Source organism: Schistocerca nitens, chromosome 5, assembly GCF_023898315.1.
Source record: "Schistocerca nitens isolate TAMUIC-IGC-003100 chromosome 5, iqSchNite1.1, whole genome shotgun sequence".
Taxonomy (NCBI): domain Eukaryota; kingdom Metazoa; phylum Arthropoda; class Insecta; order Orthoptera; family Acrididae; genus Schistocerca; species Schistocerca nitens.
In genome coordinates this window covers 279,438,206-279,460,434 of record NC_064618.1, presented here as the reverse complement: position 1 = coordinate 279,460,434, position 22,229 = coordinate 279,438,206, and the positions used below count along the sequence as shown (strand labels likewise).

General features: G+C 39.9%; 1 protein-coding gene across 1 annotated transcript; it reads right to left on the bottom strand.

The window, feature by feature from the left end:
• Positions 1 to 779: 779 nt before the first annotated feature.
• On the bottom strand, positions 780 to 2,704 carry LOC126260385 (uncharacterized). The gene is made up of 3 exons (XM_049957713.1): positions 2,683 to 2,704; positions 1,179 to 2,277; positions 780 to 893 (listed from the first exon to the last, which is right to left on the bottom strand). The coding sequence occupies exons 2-3, from the start codon at positions 2,118 to 2,120 to the stop codon at positions 780 to 782; spliced, it is 1,056 nt and encodes a 351-aa protein (XP_049813670.1). The 5' UTR covers positions 2,121 to 2,277; positions 2,683 to 2,704.
• Between the last annotated feature and the right edge of the window lie 19,525 nt (positions 2,705 to 22,229).

Sequence of the window (22,229 nt, the reverse complement as noted above, 5' to 3'; positions counted from 1 at the left end):
AACCTTCCTTTACAAGATTATGTCTTCAAAAAATTTGTATCTTTTTTATGAACGACTATATAAAGGGAAAACTCTGTCACAAAGTCACCCCACCCTGTGGGGTGACTTTGTGACAACATTGTTTTTGGGTTACAAAGTATGGGAAAAAAATAATGTCACAATTTTGACCAATCAAAAAGTATATTTAATCAATGTACATGTGTTTGATGCTTTGGTAGAGCTACATCATTTTTACAAGTGATGAAAAAGGAGCTCCCTAATCTAGATTTTTCACCTCAAAGAACCCTCGCTTTCCTACCGGTCTTGGGGGGTCGATAGTGTACAAAACTTCTTCTTTGGAGTACAGAATAGCATCTTCTTTAGTAGGCCACTTCCAGAACATCTTGGTCCTCTCCATAACGCTGACAATGTAGCCCTCTTGTTTTTCTTCAGTCACCCTTCCTGGAAAAAGTTTCCCTTCAAAGTTCACCACTACAAAATCATCCACTTTGAAAACGTTTTTTTCAGGAGCCATGCTGTCGATTCCCAAGACGTCTTTATCATTTGGAATCACTTTTGTGGGAGACATTTCAGGTTCTGAATCCTCCAAACAGCTGAAAGATTCATCCAGCACGTCGGGGTCACTGGGATCTTCATCCGTCCAGTTCCTCTCTCTGCTGTTGTCTTCATCTGAAGAGCTTTCTTCAGACATCTCACCTGCCAGTACAGCCTTTTCCTTGGATCCGCTGGGTCTGGAGGAAGTGCAGGCTTTTGTGTTCTTCCCTTTCGGCTGTTCCGCCCTACTGGCTTCGATTTCGGCACTGGAGATACTTCTGCCTGCTGGACAGTGAGCCTTCTCCTTCTCTTGGGGGCCCGGCATCCTGTAACCTCTTCTCTCTTCTTCTGCAGTTCTTCTATGAAGATCTCACCAACCACTCCTGATAAGGACTGTAGGCTCTCTTCCAAGACGGCCTTCGGGAGTCTTTGGAGGACTTCCATTTTGGGTCGTGTGGTAGCGTTCTCGCTTCCCACGCCCGGGTTCCCGGGTTCGATTCCCGGCGGGGTCAGGGATTTTCTCTGCCTCGTGATGGCTGGGTGTTGTGTGATGTCCTTAGGTTAGTTAGGTTTAAGTAGTTCTAAGTTCTAGGGGACTGATGACCATAGATGTTGAGTCCCATAGTGCTCAGAGCCATTTGAACCATTTTTTGAACTTCCATTTTGTTAAGCGGAAAAATCCCAGTCTTCCTAAATCCTGACTGGAGATTTTTTATGATGTTCTCCTGCAGCTTGTCCATCATTTTCTTTAACAGACCAGGCAGTTCATCTTTTGGAACTGATGTGCACCGGCTACCAGATGTCGATTGCTTCCAATCTGACAAAATTTCACGCCAAATCAGTTTTAGAACTCTGAATATGGCAACATCTAGCGGTTGCAGTAGATGTGTCGCATTTGGTGGGAGTGCGATAAATTTTATCCCATACTTTTCGCAGAGTCGAATAACCTCTAGGTTAATATGCGAACTCAAATTATCGCCAATAAGAACTTTTTGGCCATCTTGTTGTTTCAGTATGGGGAGCATAAGATTGATGAACCAGTCCTCAAACACTTGGTGATCAAACCATCCAGATTTAGTACGATTGTAGCGGGCTCCTTCAGGTCCATTTTCGGTCCAGGTCGACCACATGTTCTCGGCCTTGTAATTTACGTATAGTGGAGCCAACTGTCCTGCGGCGTTCCCACAGACCATAATCGAAGTACACGCTTTGGAACAATTTTGTATCCGCTCTGGATATTTTGCTCCTCTTCTGACCAACACTTTTTTGCTTCCCGGATCGTCCTGGACGTTCGTTTCGTCGTAATTCCAATTTTTTTCTGGCGGAATACCCTCTAACTCCTTCTCTAAATGCTCAAAATATGAGTCAATCACTTCAGTATCAGTCGCAGCTCTTGCATATGTGATATTTTTGGCGACACGTTCGGAGAGAACATACTTATGCCGCTTCATAAATGACATGGCCCACTCTCTCCCAGGAAAGTTTCCATTTCCAAACACGGGAACTTTTCTTCCGGTTCGATCTAGATATGATTTGACGACACAGCGCAAATCAAGTAATGTCATTGGGAAACCATAAGATGCCATTGCAATGGAATGAGCAACGAATGTATCCTCTTCTTCTTTTGTAAAAATAGGTTGACCCCCATGCTGTCTTTTAGGTTTGACTGTCTCTGAGTTTGAGGTGGTCGAACGTTTTATCTCTTTGGTTTTGTTCCACAATGTGTTTCGATGAATATTGAACCTAAAAGCAGAGAAAAAGAACGTATAAAACATATATACCAGTATGGTATAATTCAGAAAAAAATACCATACCTTTTAAAAGATGTTTAATAGAAAAAATGCCAAAAATATCAGAATTTTACGAAGGTAGGTTTAAAATTTGCATAAATGCTTCCTTTACAAATGCCAGAAGTTGCAAATTGGTGTAAAAACCCGTTTTATGACAGTAAAGTTTGTAACAAAATAAAGGAATGTAGGTAACTTCCTGGTGTACATAGCTGTATTTTGCTCCCTATTCAAGCAGAAGAATTTGCTTAAAAACGCCAAACAGATGGTCATCTAAACGTCTATTTTAGCCTTACAGTATCCAATAAAACGTTTACTTCCTGTGTGACAGTGTATGAAAAATTAAAGAACTGCCACTAACCTTTCAGATGCTGCTCGCAGGGTCATTTTCCTTGTTAAAACCAATTTAATGGCTTTATCTAACGTCTCTGGAGAGTAATTTCTATAGGCTCTTGCACCCAACTTCCTTTTATAAGACCTCATCTTCTTTTCAGTGCTTGAAAGACAAAAAAACGTGATAAAATATAACCTAAAACCATGGTGGGGTGACTTTGTGACAAGTTGGGGTGTCACAAAGTCGCCACACAAAGTGCGTGCATTTCAGTTATTGTCTCATATGTTCAACAAACATGGCTTGATTTAATCGATATTCTACAATAATTTGCCCAACATATTAACAAACAAATGTACATACCTGTTTTAGTTGCGTCCTTAACATAAACGTTTTCACAATATAAAGTTTCCCTCGTTTTACGAAAACGTAAATAACAGCGTTTCTAAGCAACGGCGTCGGAAGGAAATATGCGTGTGCAGAAGCTTCACCCTGCTGCCGCTACGTGGCGTGGCATGTCTGACAAACGAAATGCGTGGTTCAGCTCTAAGACGAGCGGTCGCGGCGCGAGATTTAAAATACGAAAACTCGATCCCTTGTCACAAAGTCACCCCACCAGTCACAAAGTCGCCCCATTTTACGGTACGTGTTTTGTGCAACGTTCTGTAAATGGATTCTTTATAAAAAATAGAGTGATAATTATATCAAATAATATTTATTAGCTTCCAAAAGTAATTTCAAAATTAACTCGCAAGTACTTGAAGTAGCTTAGAATACAAAATAACCGACGTATTTAAATTTAAATTGCTAGTTTTTTTTTCACAAGTAATTAATATTGGGTTTCATGGATGGAAGCTGAATTGTCATGACAGGTTTGGCGTCAAATCTGTTGCGGTGTTTAGTTTCTTCCATCATACAAGCAGATAACCCTATTTTGCATGTACAGGGTGGTCCATTGATCGTGACCGGGGCAAATATCTCACGAAATAAGCGTCAAACGAAAAAACTGCAAAGAACGAAACTTGTCTAACTTGAAGGGGGAAACCAGATGGCACTATGGTTGGCTCACTAGATGGCGCTGCCATAGGTCAAACGGATATCAACTGCGGTTTTTTAAAATGGTGCAAATGGCTCTGAGCACTATGGGACTTAACATCTATGGTCATCAGTCCCCTAGAACTTAGAACTACTTAAACCTAACTAACCTACGGACAGCACACAACACCCAGTCATCACGAGGTAGAGAAAATCCCTGACCCCGCCGGGAATCGAACCCGGGAACCTGTGCGTGGGAAGCGAGAACGCTACCGCACGACCACGAGCTGCGGACGGTTTTTTAAAATAGGAACCCCCATATTTTATTACATATTCGTGTAGTACATAAAGAAATATGAATGTTTTAGTTGGACCACTTTTTTCGCTTTGTGATAGACGGCGCTGTAACAGTCACAAACGTATAACTACGTGGTATCACGTAACATTCCGCCAGTGCGGACGGTATTTGCTTCGTGATACATTACCCTTGTTAAAAAGGACCGTTTCCCAATTGTGGAAAAGGTCGATATCGTGTAGATGTATGGCTATTGTGATCAAAGTGCCCAACGAGCGTGTGCTATGTATGCTGCTCGGTATCCTGGACGATATCATCCAAGTGTCCGGACCGTTCGCCGGATAGCTGTTTCACAGAGGAAGACTGCACTGTAGTTCCTTCTCTAGATTGTCGCACAGCTGACAAAATGGTAGATATCGAAATAGACGACAGAGGGATAGAGAAACAATTAAAATCGCTCAAAGGGGAAAGGCCGCTGGACCTGATGGGATACCAGTTCTATTTTACAAAGAGTACGCGAAGGAACTTGCCCCCCTTCTTGCAGCGGTGTGCCGTAGGTCTCTAGAAGAGCGTAGCGTTCCAAAGGATTGGAAAAGGGCACAGATCATCCGCGTTTTCAAGAAGGGACGTCGAACAGATGTGCAGAACTGTAGACCTATATCTCTGACGTTGATCAGTTGTAGAATTTTGGAACACGTATTATGTTCGAGTATAATGACTTTCCTGGAGACTAGAAATCTACTCTGTAGGAACCAGCATGGCTTTCGAAAAAGACGGTCGTGTGAAACCCAGCTCGCGCTATTCGTCCACGAGACTCAGAGGGCCATAGACACAGGTTCACAGGTAAATGCCGTTTTTCTTGACTTCCGCAAGGCGTTCGATACAGTTCCCCGCAGTCGTTTAATGAACAAAGTAAGAGCATACGGACTATCAGACCAATTGTGTGATTGGATTGAGGAGTTCCTAGATAACAGAACGCAGCATGTCATTCTCAGTGGAGAGAAGTCTTCCGAAGGTTGGATTAATAGAAGAGATAGACATGATCCAGCGAAAAGCAGCGCGATTCGTCATGGGGACATTTAGTCAGCGCGAGAGCGTTACGGAGATGCTGAACAAGCTCCAGTGGCGGACACTTCAAGAAAGGCGTTACGCAATACGGAGAGGTTTATTATCGAAATTACGAGAGAGCACATTCCGGGAAGAGATGGGCAACATATTACTACCGCCCACATATATCTCGCGTAATGATCACAACGAAAAGATCCGAGAAATTAGAGCAAATACGGAGACTTACAAGCAGTCGTTCTTCCCACGCACAATTCGTGAATGGAACAGGGAAAGGGGGATCAGATAGTGGTACAATAAGTACCCTCCGCCACACACCGTAAGGTGGCTCGCGGAGTATAGATGTAGATGTAGATGTAGAAGTAAGAGTGATTACAGGTGTGCCACAGGGGAGTGTCATGGGACCGTTGCTGTTCACAATAGACATAAATGACCTGGTGGATGACATCGGAAGTTCACCGAGGCTTTTTGCAGATGATGCTGTGGTGTATCGAGAGGTTGTAACTATGGAAAATTGTACTGAAATGCAGGAGGATCTGCAGCGAATTGACGCATGGTGCAGGAAATGGCAATTGAATCTCAATGTAGACAAGTGTAATGTGCTGCGAATACATAGAAAGATAGATACCTTATCATTTAGCTACAAAATAGCAGGTCAGCAACTGGAAGCAGTTAATTCCATAAATTATCTGGGAGTACGCATTAGGAGTGATTTAAAATGGAATGATCATATAAAGTTGATCGTCGGTAAAGCAGATGCCAGACTGAGATTCATTGGAAGAATCCTAAGGAAATGCAATCCGAAAACAAAGGAAGTAGGTTACAGTACGCTTGTTCGCCCACTGCTTGAATACTGCTCAGCGGTGTGGGATCCGTACCAGATAGGGTTGATAGAAGAGATAGAGAAGATCTAACGGAGAGCAGCGCGCTTCTTTACAGGATCAGTTAGTAATCGCGAAAGCGTTACGGAGATGATAGATAAACTCCAGTGGAAGACTCTGCAGGAGAGACGCTCAGTAGCTCGGTACGGGCTTTTGTTAAAGTTTCGAGAACATACCTTCACCGAAGAGTCCAGCAGTATATTGATCCCTCCTTCGTATATCTCGCGAAGAGACCATGAGGATAAAATCAGAGAGATTAGAGCCCACACAGAAGCATACAGACAATCCTTCTTCCACGAACAATACGAGACTGGAATAGAAGGGAGAACCGATAGAGGTACTCAGGGTACCCTCCGCCACATACCGTCAGGTGGCTTGCGGAGTATGGATGTAGATGTAGATGTAGATAGTTCCTTTATTTAAGGAAACAGGAAGAGTTCAGCCACATGAGAAAAGTCAACCACGACCTGCAAGAAGTAATGATGCCCAAGTAGGTGTTTTGGCTGCTGTCGCGGCTAATCCGCACATCAGTAGCAGACAAACTGCGCGAGAATCGGGAATCTCAAAAACGCCGATGTTGAGAATGCTACATCAACATCGATTGCACCCGAACCATATTTCTATGCACCAGGAAATGCATGGTGACGACTTTGAACGTCGTATACAGTTCTGCCATTGGGCACAAGAGAAATTACTGGATGATGACAGATTTTTTGCACGTGTTCTATTTAGCGACGAAGCATCATTCACCAACAGCGGTAACGTAAACCGGCATAATATGCATTATTAGGCAACGGAAAATCCACGATGGCTGCGACAAGTGGAACATCAGCGACCTTGGCGGGTTAATGTCTGATGCGACATTATGGGAGGAAGGATAATTGGCCCCCATGTTATCGATGGCAATCTAAGTGGTGCAATGTATACTGATTTCATACGTAATGTTCTACCTATGTTACTACAAGATGTTTCACTGCATGACAGAATGGCGATGTACTTCCAACAGGATGGATGTCCGGCACATAGCTCGCGTGCGGTTGAAGCGGTATTGAATAGCATATTTCATGGCAGGTGGATTGGTCGTCGAAGCACCATACCATGGCCCGTACGTTCACTAGATCTGACGTCCCCGGATTTCTTTCTGTGGGGAAAAAGTTGAAGGATATCTGCTGTCGTGATCCACCGACAACGCCTGACAACATGCATCAACGCATTGTCCATGCACGTGCGAACATTACGGAAGGCGAACTACTCGCTGTTGAGAGGAATGTCGTTACACTTACTGCCAAATGCATTGAGGTTGACGGACATCATTTTGAGCATTTATTGCATTAATGTGGTATTTACAGGTAATCACGCTGTAACAGCATGCGTTCTCAGAAATGATAAATTCACAAAGATACATGTATCCACATTGGAACAACCGAAATAAAATTTTCAAACGTACCTACGTTCTGTATTTTAATTTAAAAAACCTACCTGTTACCAACTGTTCATCTAACACAAAGCGAAAAAAGTGGTCCAACCAGACATTCATATTTCTTTACGTACTACACGAATATGTAATAGAAATGGGGGTTCCTATTAAAAAAAAACGCAGTTGATATCCGTTTGACCTATGGCAGCGCTATCTAGCGGTCCAACCATAGCGCCATCTGGTTTCCCCCTTCACACTAGACAAGTTTTGTTCTTTGTAGTTTTTTCACTTGACCCTTATTTCGTGAGATATTTGGCCCAGTCAATGGACCACCCTGTATGTGTAGCTGCATATGATAAAGTACCAGAATTGAGCTTTGAAACAATTGAGGATACGTATTTTTTAAATTGCTCTGCGCCAATGGCATTAACTTAAATTATCTTTCAACAGTGGACCAAAAGTCAGCTCAATAAATGTTTCACGTTCTTCTCCTTCATATCCATTTGTTACAGAACCTTAGAACATATTCTGAGCTGAAACGGAGTGAGGTATCCCGAACAGAATAACCTCCTCCGTGACAATCAGCACGGATTTCAAAAACATCATTGTCAATGTCAATGCGAATTTTCAATTTTATCACATCGCATGGATCAAGGCAGTCAGGCAGATACAGTATTTCTCGATTTCAGAAAAGCATTTCACCCGGTATAACATCTACGCTTACTACCACAAGTTTGATCGTATGGAGTATGAAGCGAAATTTGTGGCTGGGCTGAGGAATTTTTGGCAGGGAGGACACAGCGAGTTATCTTAGATGGAGAGTCTTCGACAATTGTAGAAGTAACTTTGGGTGTAGCGCAGGGGAGTGTGTTGGGTCCCTTGCTCTTCGTGTTTATGTTAATAACATCCACATCTACATCTACATCGATACTCTGCAATGCACCTTACGGCGCATGGCGGAGGGTAGCTCGTACCACTACTAGTCACTTTCTTTCCTGTCCCACTCGCAAATAGAATGGGGGAAACAGACTGTCTATATGCCTCGGTATGAGTCCTAATTTCGCTTATCTTCGTGGCCTTTACGCCCAATGTACGTTGGAGACAGCAGAATCGTTATGCTGTCAGCTTCAAATGCCGGTTCTCTAAATTTATTTAGTAGCGTTCCTCGAAAAGAACGTCGCCTTCCGGCCAGGGATTCCCATCTGAGTTCCCGAAGCATCTGTGTAACACATGCACGTTGTTCGAACCTGCCACTAACAAACCTAGCATCTCGCCTCTGAATTTCTTCGACGTCCCCTTTAATCCGACCCGGTACGGATCCTAAACATTCAAACAGTACTCAATCATAGGTCGCACTAGCATCTTATATGCGGTCTCTTTTACAGATGAACCACACCTTCCCAGAATTCTCCCAATAAACCAAAGCCGACCATTCGCCTTCCCTACCACAATCCTCACATGCTCGTCACATTTCATATCGCTTTTCTACGTTACATAAAAATGGCTCTGAGCACTATGGACTTAACATCTGAGGTCATCAGTCCCCTAGAGCTTAGAACTACTTAAACCTAACTAACCTAAGGACAGCACACACATCCATGCCCGAGGCAGGATTCGAACCTGCGACCGTAGCGGTCGCTCGGTTCCAGGCTGTTGTTTCTACGTTACTCCCAGATATTTAAACGACGTGACTGTGTCAAGTAGGACACTACTAATGCTGCATCCGAACAGTACGGATTTGTTTTTTCTACTCACCCACATGAACCTACATTTTCTACATTTGGATCTAGCTACCATTCAGCACACCAACTAGAAATTTTGTCTAAGCCATCTTGTATCCTCTTATAGTCATTCAACTTCGACACCTTACTTCAAGTCAAAGGATCATCAGCAAACAACCGCAGATTGCTGCCCATCCTGTCCGCCAAATCATTTATGTATATTGAGAATAATATCGGTCCAATCACACTTCCCTGAGGCACTCCTGTTGATACCCTTGTCTCTGATGAACACTAGCCCTCGAGGACAGCGAACTGCGTTCTAAAAATTAACAAGTCTTCGAGCCACTCACATATCTGTGAACCTTGAAAGGTGGCTACACTGAGCCACAGCGCCAGAGATCGCTAGAGAGCATTGTTCCGCCGCCTCCACTGGCAGTGATTATTGAGAACTCGTAGTGGGCAGTGCTTGTCGAGGACTCGTAGTAGTCAGTTCGTGTTCAGATGTGCTAGTAGGGAGTGCTTGCTGAGATGTGATACTGAAAAGTTCTTGTTGAGATGTGGAATAGCGAGTCGGTGTGGAGATATATTGTAATGATTAGAGTGATTTTGGTCAATATATGAAGGTAACGAAACTTGATTTATTTTTCATTATTTCCATGTCGTAAATAATGCTTCATTACAGGTTCAGTCAACAAAGCATCTGGCTTGTGTTCTGGGATTAGAGTGTAATTCTGGTTTTCTTGAGTAATTATGGTATTTCTATTTCCTTTAATTAATTCAGTATAAATGATATTTAAAATTTCTTGTGTTGTTGAAGAAGAACCGTGCCAGATGCGTACGTTGAGTCATACTCCCACACACAGAACAGTTACACTTGTGCTTTGGTTTCGTAGGTTTTATAGTTGCTGGGGACTTAATTAATTAATTAATTGTGTTAATGAAAATTTCCATTTCATTCTTTGTTATTGTTCTAAGCAGTCAGATTGCGTAATAATACTAGTCAGGGCCAACCGTTTACGAGACTTCGTAATCGGACAAACAGCTACTAAAGCAGAAATTAAAATTATTTGCATTACATTTTAATTAAGCCCCCATGCACGTGGCGACCGCTGCTTCGGATCGTCCCTTGGAATTCTTCTGATTGTAAAAATAGTAGACAGTAGTATTGTTGTAGTAATTTGTAGTTTAGTAATTGTAGTCTATATTGCATGTGTAGATTTGGTAATTGTCATTCTTCTAATGGTATTCTTTTTTTTTTTTTGCAAAATTTCATTTCTGTTGTCTTGTCTACGGGTTTGACAATTAGTGCAATTATTTCAATTGTTCGATGATCGTGTTTGAGGGAAACATCTCGTGTGAATGATATTGTTGATGATAAAGTGTCATTGTGTGTAATTTTTTTTATAGTGACGAGTTTTGTATATTTTGTAAATGATCACGCGATCAATGAAAAAGGCAAAAATGATGGATAGTGAGAATGACGAAATTGTTAACATGTCGAACTCGCCAACAGAGGAAAACAGTATGATGGATAATGAAGTGGAAAACAATGTAATAAGTCGGGAAAATAGTCCGGAACCATTTCAAAATTTTTCTCAATCAGAAAATTCACAGAATAAGAGATTAACGACAGAAGATTCTGTAATAGTATCGAACACAGATAGCTTTACAGCTATGACGAAGGAAACTGGTTTTGCGAGAAATGTTAGGGGCGAAAAGAATTTCGAACCAGATCATACGGAACAGTTGATGAGTGCAATATTAAATTTGGGATCACAGTTACGATCTGAATTAAAAACAGAGATGGGAACTTTGGCAACACGGTTAGACTCACAAATGGAAACACGGATGGGAACAATGGAAACTCGGTTAGGATCTGAATTAAAAACAGTGGCAACACGTTTAGAAACAGAGTTGGAAACAATGGAAACACGGTTAGACTCACGAATAGGGACATGTTTCAAAAATATGAAAGATGAGTTAAAGAAAGAAATCAGAGAAGAAGTACAACCGATTTTGAATTCTCACAATAATAGATTAATTGCAGTAGAGATTAGACAAAGGGAACAGGATAGAGAACAGGAAGAAAGAGATCGCGTGATAGTACAAAAATTTTCAGAGTTAAATTTACAACGTGCACACGATAAGAAAGAAATATTTGAGAGAATCGAGGAATCCGTACCAAATGACAGAATAAATAATCTAACACAACAATATGAACAGTTAACTACCAAATGTGTCAACACTGAAACCCGAGTCGCGACACTTACGGAAGACGTAAATAAACAGAAAGAAAAAATAGGTGACTTATCGGAAAGAGTTGAGGAGATTTCAGATAAATTGACAAATCTTAGTTTACATGGGGACAGAGATTCAGATGATACAGCACCATTGCCATTTGCAGAAACCGAAGAGTATCAGAACATAAATAAGCATGTTGAAAATCAGGGAAAATTTAATGAACGCGTGAAAAGGGAATTTGAGGCATTAAAAAAGCAAGTCAAACAAATTCAAGGCGAAATCGCAGGAAAAGACGGCAAAGGAAATTTAGAATCGCAGATACCAAGAGGGGTTTGAAGAAAATAATTTGTTTCATTTACGGGACGCAACAAGAGAGCGCCAGGCGCGCGAACTTGACAATAATCGACATTCAAACTGGGACAGACGCGGTAGGTCTTTGTCGCCACGAGGCGAAAACTTTGACTATAAACACTTTTTGACTGTTCGGAAATTTAAGATCTTCCGTAATTCTAAGAATGACATACATCCATGTGCATGGTTAGATCAATTTATGTACGCACTCCCACCAAATTGGCCACTAAGTCACAAACTGGAATTTATGTGTGGATATTTAGAAAACGAACCGGCGACGCGGATGCGCGCACTCATTAGGGATTGTAATAACCTAAATGATTTTTATCATGCATTTCTATCGGCATATTGGTCCGAAAACACGCAAGACAGAGTCAAACACAGTCTTATTATGCAGCGTAATTTCAAACAGTCTGAGTTCCGCACGCCAGCGGAATATTTTGAAGACATGATTCGAAAGAATCAGTTCCTTTCCAACCCTTATAGCCCGACTGAATTAATTCGCATTTGTTTAACTAAGCTGCCACAATCCATAAGACAAATTGCTTTAGCTGGAAGATGTAAAGACGACATCGAGACTTTTAAGACTTTATTGCAAGAACTTGAGTATGACAACGACGACGGGACTTCTTGTAACTTTTTCAGTAACAGTAATTACAATAGATTTTCAGAGAAAAGGGATAGTGATCGGAACGGGCGTTATATGGGTAATTTTGAGAATGACAGACGTAACAGACAGGACAATAGATACCAGCCTTATGACAATAACAGACGTTCTAACAGAGATTACACAGACAATTATAATAACGGTAATTCTTACCGGAATGATCAATCATACGGAAACAGTAATCGGTATCATCAAGACAGAAATTATTCATACAATAATAGAAACTCTTACTACAGAAATAACCAGGGTAGTAGGTCTAACAATAATTTCAGAAGTGACAGTCGAAATTATACAAGAAGTAGTTATGCAGACAGAGAGGAAAACAGAAATTTTAATAACAGACACAACCAAGAATTTGCATCTAACAGACAGGAAGGACCTAATTGGCATCCTCCGCGTGACAGAAATTCAGAGAGACAAATGGAAATAGTAGAAATTGATCCGCGAAATGTCGGGAATAATCAAAGACGTGACGCAAACAATCGACAGTGACTAGCAGCTTCGGCTTCTGGCAGCAATATAGACGGTTCAAAAAGTAATGACACTACAACTTTACACTACGTACGCCTGGAAGATATGAGAGACATTTTGCTAGGCGAAAAGGAGAATAATGTAGACGCATTTTTACATCCTGTTATTGAGGTATGTGTGGGTAAGAATAAGTTCACTGCAGTTTTAGATTCTGGGAGCCCATTGAACGTCATTAGTGAATCAGTTTTTCGTATATGTGAAAGAACTATTGCCTGTCCTGTGTTACCTATTTTTAAAACTACAATTCGAGGAGCGATTTCTGGAAAAGGTGTGGAAGTTAAACAACAGACCAACCTAAATTTCATTTGTCAAGGATACGAATTTTCTGCTAATTTTATTATTGTTCCATTACTCAACACACAAATTATATTAGGTATGGAGTTTCTTAACACACATAAGGCAATTTTGAACTTTAAAGAAGGAAGTGTGAATTTGACTGTTGCCGGAATGCCGAAATGTTTGAAATTTTTCGAGTGTTTAGCAAGATCTGAATCAGATACAAAATGTTTAAGGTTTCTTACTTCTGATGTTTTTGTTGAGCATTATGACGACAGTATGTTTATTCATGACAATGACAATAGATACAGAGACGCGATGGAGGATATAATTAATAGCGAAGAATTAATTAATGAAAAGGTTAAAAAAGCTGAAGTGCCAGATGACGTTGCAAGAGAAGAGCTGCACCATATTTTGACTTCACATGCTACAGTGTTTAGTCATCACACAGGAACTATACAAGGCTTACAATATTTATTTAAAGTAAAAGAACACACACCATTTCGCGGGAAAACGTACGCTATTCCTTTGGCTTACAGAGACAAGGTTAAGAATGAACTTCAATACATGTTAGATCAGGGCATTATTGAGCCAGCAGTCAGCCCTTATACCAGCCCATTACACGTTGTTCTTAAAAAGGATGGGTCAATTCGTTTGGTTCTGGATTCCAGACAGATAAATAATATTATTATTCCTGAAACTGACCGTCCACAAAATTTAGATGAACTTCTTCAACATTTCCATGGAATTAAAGTTTTATCCACGATTGATATGCGCGCAAGTTTTTGGCAAATAGAACTCCACCCTGATTGTAGAAAATATACTGCCTTTTTAGCCTTTGGTAACTGTTACCAGTTTCGGAAATTACCGTTTGGACTTACTGTATCTTCTGCAGCATTCATTCGTAGCTTAAATGAAATTTTACCTGTTTATCTTCGTGACAATATTACTTCATATGTTGACGATATTCTTATTGCTAAACGTTCTTGGAGTGAGCACAACAAAATTTTGGATTCATTATTACGTATTTTTGCACGAGTTGGCATGACAGTGAACTTGGAAAAATCTGAATTTGGTCGTTCTCAGGTGAAATTTCTAGGTCACATTATTTCTACAGAAGGTATTCTCCCTGATCCAGAGAAACTAGACGCTATTCGTAATTATGCTGTTCCTACCACAAAACGTGATGTTCGTAGTTTCCTTGGTGTCTGTAATTTTCTTAGGCGCTTTGTTAGATTGGATGATTTGGCCACACCTCGTTTACATATTTCAGTTATGCACACTTTGGTCCCAGAAAATGCTTTCATAAATTACGAGAAAATTGCTACTTCAGTAATATGGAAAAACGTATTCGATCTGTTCTTGCCAAATGCAAATTATGTCAAAAAGCTAAGCCTCCAACGATTTCTCACAGAGCACCGTTGTTTCCTATCATTCCAGCGAAATTAAAGGACATGGCTGCAGTCGATTTGTTCGGTCCAGTGGTTCGTTCTACTAATGGTTTTGCGTACATTTTCGTAGCAGTGGAATTGACATCAAAATATGTGTGTTTTACACCTTTACGCAAAGCAACAGCTCGTTCAGTATCTAATGCCTTCATCAAACATTTTCTTAAAGAAGTTGGTCATATTGATAAGGTTTATCAGATAATGGATCACAGTTTCGCTCTAAAATTTGGCTTCGTACTCTACGGCGTCGTAAGATTAAACCAATTTTTATTTCACTTTTTCACCCTCAATCTAATGCTTCAGAGAGATGGATGAAAGAAATCAATAAATTGTGCCGTCTTTATTGTCATCAGAATCACAGAACTTGGGATCAGTATCTTCATATTTTTCAAAACATTCTGAATGAACTTCCTAATGACTCAACTTCTTTACCGCCTATACTGATATTAAAAAATAAAGTACCAACAAATCGCATTTCGGAAATCGTTCCTTTTCCGCCTTCACGGAAACTGCGGCATTCTGAAGTTGTCAACCTGGCTCTACGAAATATTGCGTCTGCGGCTGCAAGAAGAGAGAAATCAGCTAAACGTCCTGGTCGTTTAAAAATTTTGTCAGTTGGTCAAAAGGTGTTAATTAAGTCTCATCGTTTGTCTCATAAAGGAAGAGGCTTATGTCGCAAATTTTTTCTGCTTTATAACGGTCCATACAGAATTCGCAAAATTATCCATGATAACACTGTTGAAGTAGAAACTCTTAAATCTCGACGCTCTAAGGGAATACATCACATATCTAACGTTAAAATTTTTGTGGAATGACATACTTTAGAGAAACTAACAGCTACATGTAAACATGCGGAGAATACAAGGATACCGCGCCGTGTTCCGGCGGCGGCGCGTACTCAAAGCAACAGTGAAGTCTGCGCGCCGCACAAGGCTGTCGTTGACCGCAAACAATTGCTTCCTACGTCACGCGCCTACAGCTGATCGAGCGCTCAGTGCGAATGCACTGACAGACGTAAACAAATACTCAGTCTAATTTCTCGGATTAAATTCAGTATAAAGCTATGGTGACTTTATAAATTATGTTATTAACGTTCAGTATTTTTCAGGATACGGTTGTATAAAATATTTAAGAACTTCAGGTAAATTCTGTGTGTGTCTGACGTTAAGAGGACTTGCTATCGAGAAATTTTCAGGAAGAATGTAATTTCAAAAAAAAAAAAAGAAGTAAAAAACCAAAAAGGTAACGATTAATTAAGTTTATTTTTCAGGTAACATATTTCCACTTAGGTACGTACTTTAGACGTAATTTGCTGCTTGCGATTACGTGATTCATACTTTGTGCTAAATCTCATGTTCTATGAATTTACTTGTGAAGTGACGTGCTTGTGTACATTTACTGATTATGACAATTGATTAATGAACAGTGTTATTACTTGTGTATATTATGCATCGCTTGGCTGCTATGCTTTTTCACTGATGTCATATTTTTTAATTATGTGCCTGCTGTGCTTATTTTTTAAAATTATAATTGTCACCTGATTAATTGTGCTGATATGGTTATGTATGTAAGTTATACTTTGTGATTTATCTGCTTGCGCCTTCATGTTTACTTATTAAGATTACATACGAACATTTATTTGCTTATGCTGATATGATGCTAATGACTTGTTTATCACGTAAGATACATGTTTGCTGCTTTTTGTATGGATTGCATATTTACACATTTCTGTTTTGTTGTCATAACTACTCTTCAATTTTGAATATAGCAATGCTGATGTACAGTGTACGAACATAGAGTTTAGGTTACACTGTGGTATTAATTATAGATTGTTCGCTTGGCAGAGCCTCGTTGTAGGAATTGTGCTGCATCCACTTGTTGACATTCAGTTCTCTACTGGTATATTTACTCGCTATTGCATGTTTTGCTTATGCTCAGTGCCTTATATTTTTAAGATAAGAAAATGAACTGCAGTAATTCGACATAAACGACATTAGTACAAGAAACTTCATAGAAGTCACATGAGCTGGAGGTTTTATGAAAGCTGTATAAATGTATGCTAATAGGAAGGAAGCTAACGACATGACATACCAAAACTAGGTTTAGACCATTGACAGTTATTACACTGCGTTTTTCGTGAGCAATTGAAATAGGAAGTGACATTTAACACAAGAAATACTCCACATGTTTGCTTCTGTTTGCCATAAGTCTTGAAGTGGTGTACACACTGTGAAATATTATGATCATTCACACTCCGTAATCGTACTTAATTACTGAGAGTTATTCGAACTAAGTCTGTTAGAGGTCATGTATGCATTTCTTTTATTTAATGATGGACAAGGAACCAAAATGTATCTTACAATTTATAATGAGTAGAAAATTTGGGTCAGATGGATTACACGAGAGGTTGTGTGTTGACATTGTGTCTTTGGATTGTATGAGATGATGAATTGAGGTTTGCATTAGGATTTTGTCTGCACTTGTTCGAGGAGACTGACTAGAGGAAAGAGTTGTTATGGAAGTGAAATGATATTGGCAATAAGGTTTATATGTATCGACGTATTGAAGAAGTATTATTTAGATATTAAGATTATATGATGCTGATGGTTATTGGAGTTTTGGTGGATAAGAGGTAAAGTAAATGAGGAGCATATTGTTTTTGTGGGTTTATATGGAACAAGGAGGATGAAGATGGCAGACTAGAACACTAAAGTGGAAGGAAGATTGTCTACACACACACTTTGTCAAATCACTAAGCAATATATACTTTTTTTTGAGAGAGGAAGCATGTGCATATCTTGGCTCACTGACAGTTGTTCAGCAACCGTACATTTTGATCTGGCTTGGCAAACATTGGTCTTGACATGATGACTATGACGTTGACTTAACTATTATTGACTGTTATACATTGCTGCCACTACTACTTGGTACACATGATGAACATCAAATCTTGGACAGAGTTACATTTACACAGTTAACACTATTCAATTACACAGTAGTACTTAATGTGGATGAAAGATGAGTGAGTGTGTTTTGTGTGTTTTCCTTTCCTAATCCTATCCACCTATCTCCTAAATATTATTTTATTTGTTGGTAGTGGCTTGCACTGACACCCATAAATGTTATAGGTTTACTGGTATTTGTGTATTGTAATAGTTAATAGGACAATTATCTGATATCATTTGTGTGTTTGTTATGATTTGTATGTTTAGTGTAAAAGCATTGTATGTGTATTCAAACTATTGTTCATGCCTGAACTGTCTGATTAGTGATGGTGCTGCACTTTTCAACATGATGTGTGACATTTAGTCACATTTAATTTCTGCTGATGAACTGTGTGATCAGTGATTGTAAAAATTATGGACTGTTACTTGTACCTTTTCTACATGATTGGTGCCACTAGGACATGTTTAATTTCTGCTTATAAACTCTGATGAACAGTGTGATCAGTGATACTGAATTTTATGGAACTGCTTCTGCTGAGAAATGTGACTTGTTGCTGTGTGTACCTGCTCAACATTGCTGGGTACCACTGATGGACTGCTTCTACTGAAATGATGTTGCTTCTTGCTGTCTGCACCTGGTCAACATTACTGGGTGCCACTGATGGACTGCTTCTACTGAAATGGTGTTACTTGTTGGTGTCTGCACCTGCTCAACATTGCTGGGTGCCACTGATGGACTGCTTCTACTGAAAAGATGTCACCTGTTGCTGTGTGCATCTGCTCAACATTGCTGGTGCCACTAATGGAACTGCTTATACTGAAATGGTGTTACTTGTTGGTGTCTGCACCTGCTCAACATTGCTGGGTGCCACTGATGGACTGCTTCTACTGAAAAGATGTCACCTGTTGCTGTGTGCACCTGCTCAACATTGCTGGTGCCACTAATGGAACTGCTTATACTGAAATGGTGTTACTTGTTGGTGTCTGCACCTATTCAACATTACTGGGTGCCACTGATGGACTGTTTCTATTGAAAAAATGTTACTTGTTGGTTTTTGCACCTGTTGACCATTGCTGGGTGCTACTGCTGGAACTGTCAACTGCTTATTCTTGAGCTATGGAAAGCGTTTATGTGAATATTTGTATAAACTGATTTTTTGTGTATTACTGGTTGTGAAAAGTTATGAGACTCTTACCTGCACATATTCGTCATTGCTGACGCTATTGATTGAATTGTTTAACTACATAATACTTGTGTAAACTATTATGTAAAGTCACATGTATGAAAGAATTTGTATTGCTTACTGTATTCTATATAATAGGTTATTGAAAGGTCAGTGCAAAGCCAAAATTTTATCTAGTTATATGATATTTACGTATTAATATTATCTTTTATTTTTGTCTGTATTTTTTTGACGAATTTGGTGGTATTTTCACCACCAATGCTGGCAAAAATACCATCAAATTCTAGCCGTGGAGGAAGGGCATATGAAAGGTGGCTACACTGAGCCACAGCGCCAGAGATCGCTAGAGAGCATTGTTCCGCCGCCTCCACTGGCAGTGATTATTGAGAACTCGTAGTGGGCAGTGCTTGTCGAGGACTCGTAGTAGTCAGTTCGTGTTCAGATGTGCTAGTAGGGAGTGCTTGCTGAGATGTGATACTGAAAAGTTCTTGTTGAGATGTGGAATAGCGAGTCGGTGTGGAGATATATTGTAATGATTAGAGTGATTTTGGTCAATATATGAAGGTAACGAAACTTGATTTATTTTTCATTATTTCCATGTCGTAAATAATGCTTCATTACAGGTTCAGTCAACAAAGCATCTGGCTTGTGTTCTGGGATTAGAGTGTAATTCTGGTTTTCTTGAGTAATTATGGTATTTCTATTTCCTTTAATTAATTCAGTATAAATGATATTTAAAATTTCTTGTGTTGTTGAAGAAGAACCGTGCCAGATGCGTACGTTGAGTCATACTCCCACACACAGAACAGTTACACTTGTGCTTTGGTTTCGTAGGTTTTATAGTTGCTGGGGACTTAATTAATTAATTAATTGTGTTAATGAAATTTTCCATTTCATTCTTTGTTATTGTTCTAAGCAGTCAGATTGCGTAATAATACTAGTCAGGGCCAACCGTTTACGAGACTTCGTAATCGGACAAACAGCTACTAAAGCAGAAATTAAAATTATTTGCATTACATTTTAATTAAGCCCCCATGCAACCTATTTCATATCCTCCTTGTAATTTCTTTAGCAGCCTGCAATGGGCACATTGTCAAACACTTTCCGGAAATCTAGACATATGGAATCCGCCTCTTGCCCTTGCTCATGTCCTTCATCCATAATTCATAATGTATCATGTGAGAAGAGGGCAAGCAGAGTTTCGTAAGAGCGATGCTTTCTAAAACCATGCTCATTCGTGGAGATAAGCGTTTCTGTCTCAAGAAAATTTATTATATACGAATTGAGAATATGTTCAAGAATTCTGCACCAAACCTATGTTAGGTATATTGGTCTCTAAGTTTGTGGGTCCGTTCTTTTGCCCTTCTTATGCATAAGAGTCACCTACGCTTTTTTCCAGTCGCTTGGGACTTTGCGCTGGACGAGAGATTCGTGATAAATGCAAGCTAAGTAAGAGGACAACGCCTTAGAGCGCTCTTTGAAAAACTGAACTGAGATCCATTCGTACCTGGTGACTTATTTGTTTTCAACTCCTTCAGTTGTTGCTCTACGGTATGGATGCTTATTACTAAGTCGTCCACACGGGAGTCTGTTCGATGGTCAAACGACGGTTTATTTGTACGATTCTCCTGTATAAACAATGTCTTGAACGTGAACTTTAAAACGTCTCCTTTCGTGTTGCTATCTTCAGTTGCCACACCAGACTGGTCAACAAGTGACTGGATGGTAGCCTTAGAACCACTTAGAGATTTTTAATAGGATCAGAATTTTCTCGTGTACTCAGGCAGATTTCTTGCTGGGTATGACGGTGGCAATAGTTGTATGCTTGGTACAGACGCACGATCTCTAGTAACCTTTGCTTGTCGTCATTTGTGCTTTGCCTTTTGACCTGATAGTCTAAAAGCCTCTATTTCCTCAGCATTTACCAAATCTTGTTATTAAACCATGGTGGGACTTTTCCGTCCTTAATCCACTTACTAGGCACACAATTCTCCAGACTACGATTTTAAATCTGCTTAGATATAACCCGTAATTCCTCTACGTCCACCTTACTGGAACTAAGTGATGTCAATTCATTGTTTAAGTGAGATGCTAACAACTGCTTTTCTGCTCTTTCTAGCAGAAACATTCTCCTAGCCTTCTTCAATAATTCATTAACTTTAGTAATCGTAGTTCCTATAATGAAATCTTGATCGCAAATCCCCGTTTCTGTATTGACACTGTCGATACCTAAGAGGTCTACGATATGTCCATTTCGTGTGAGCTGCAAAACCAGCTGCTCAACACAGTTTTCAGAAAACGTGTTCAAAAGTGTTTCGCATGACTGTCTGTCTGTGCCCACCGCAATGAATCCATACACTTCCCAGTCTATACTCGGTAAGTTAAAGTCGTCTCCAATCAGTAGTGCAAGATCTAGGTATACTGGGTCTACTGACCAAGACACTCTTTAAATGACTCTAGAATTGTCACAGCAGTTAATATGGTTTCAGCTTGGCCTTTTATAAACGACAAGGTAACTTCGCTGTCACACTCAAATTCGACCTCAATAGGGACAATATTTTTGTCAACTGCAGTGAATGCTCCCAACTCCTATGGCCTGTGATCTGTCTTTCCGATTACCTTGTGGACAATGTTAATAGAATTTCAGAATTTTCGCATATGATACAGTTATTTATAATAAAGTACTATCTGAAAGAAGCTGCAAAAATATTGTCAGACCTTGATAAGATTTCAAAGTGGTGCAAAGATTGGAAACTTCCTTCAAGTTTTCAGAAATGTAAAATTGTGTACTTCACAAAACGAAAAAACCTAGTATCTTATGACAATAACATCAATGAGTAGCTGTTGGAATGGGTAAACTCACACAAATACCTGGGTGTAGCAGTGTGTAGTGACGTGAAACGGAACAATCACATAGGCTGAGTTGTGGGAAAAGCAGGTAGCAGACTTTGGTTTATTCGTAGAATACTAGGGGAAAGCAATCAACCTACAAAGGAGATTGCTTACAGATCTCTCGTAGGACTCGTCCTAGAAAATTGCTCAAATGTGTGGCACCCATACCAAACAGCGGATGGTCACAGCTTTGTTTGAACTATGGGAGAGTGTCACACAGATGTGGATAGGACTGAAATGGCAGACTCTTGAAGATGCTAGAAAATAATACCGAGAAAATCTACTTACAACATTTCAAGAACTGGCCTTAAATGTTGACTCTAGGAACATGCTACAACCCCTACATATTGCTCCCATATGGATCGTGAGGACGAGATTAGATTTATTATAGCATGCATAGAGGCATTTAAACATCCATTATTCACACAGTCTGCATATGAATGTAATGGGAAAATATCCTAACAACTAGTAGAATGGAGCTTACCCTTTGCCATGCGCTCCACAGTTGTTTGGAGAGTATGGATGCAGATTTAGGTGTAAATGTAAATTGTAATGTTGTGTCATATGTTTACATTGACTGATCAGAAGTGTCTGGACACCTGTATGGGGTGTATCAAAACTACACCTT

What these genes read in the sequence shown, in the direction of transcription:
- LOC126260385 (XM_049957713.1), bottom strand. Translation starts at nt 2,120, where the DNA reads ATGGCATCTTATGGTTTCCCAATGACATTACTTGATTTGCGCTGTGTC. An exon ending in AAATGGAAGTTCAAAAAATG is followed by an intron (nt 894 to 1,178) that starts GTTCAAATGGCT and finishes AGATCTTCATAG; the next exon opens with AAGAACTGCAGAAGAAGAGA.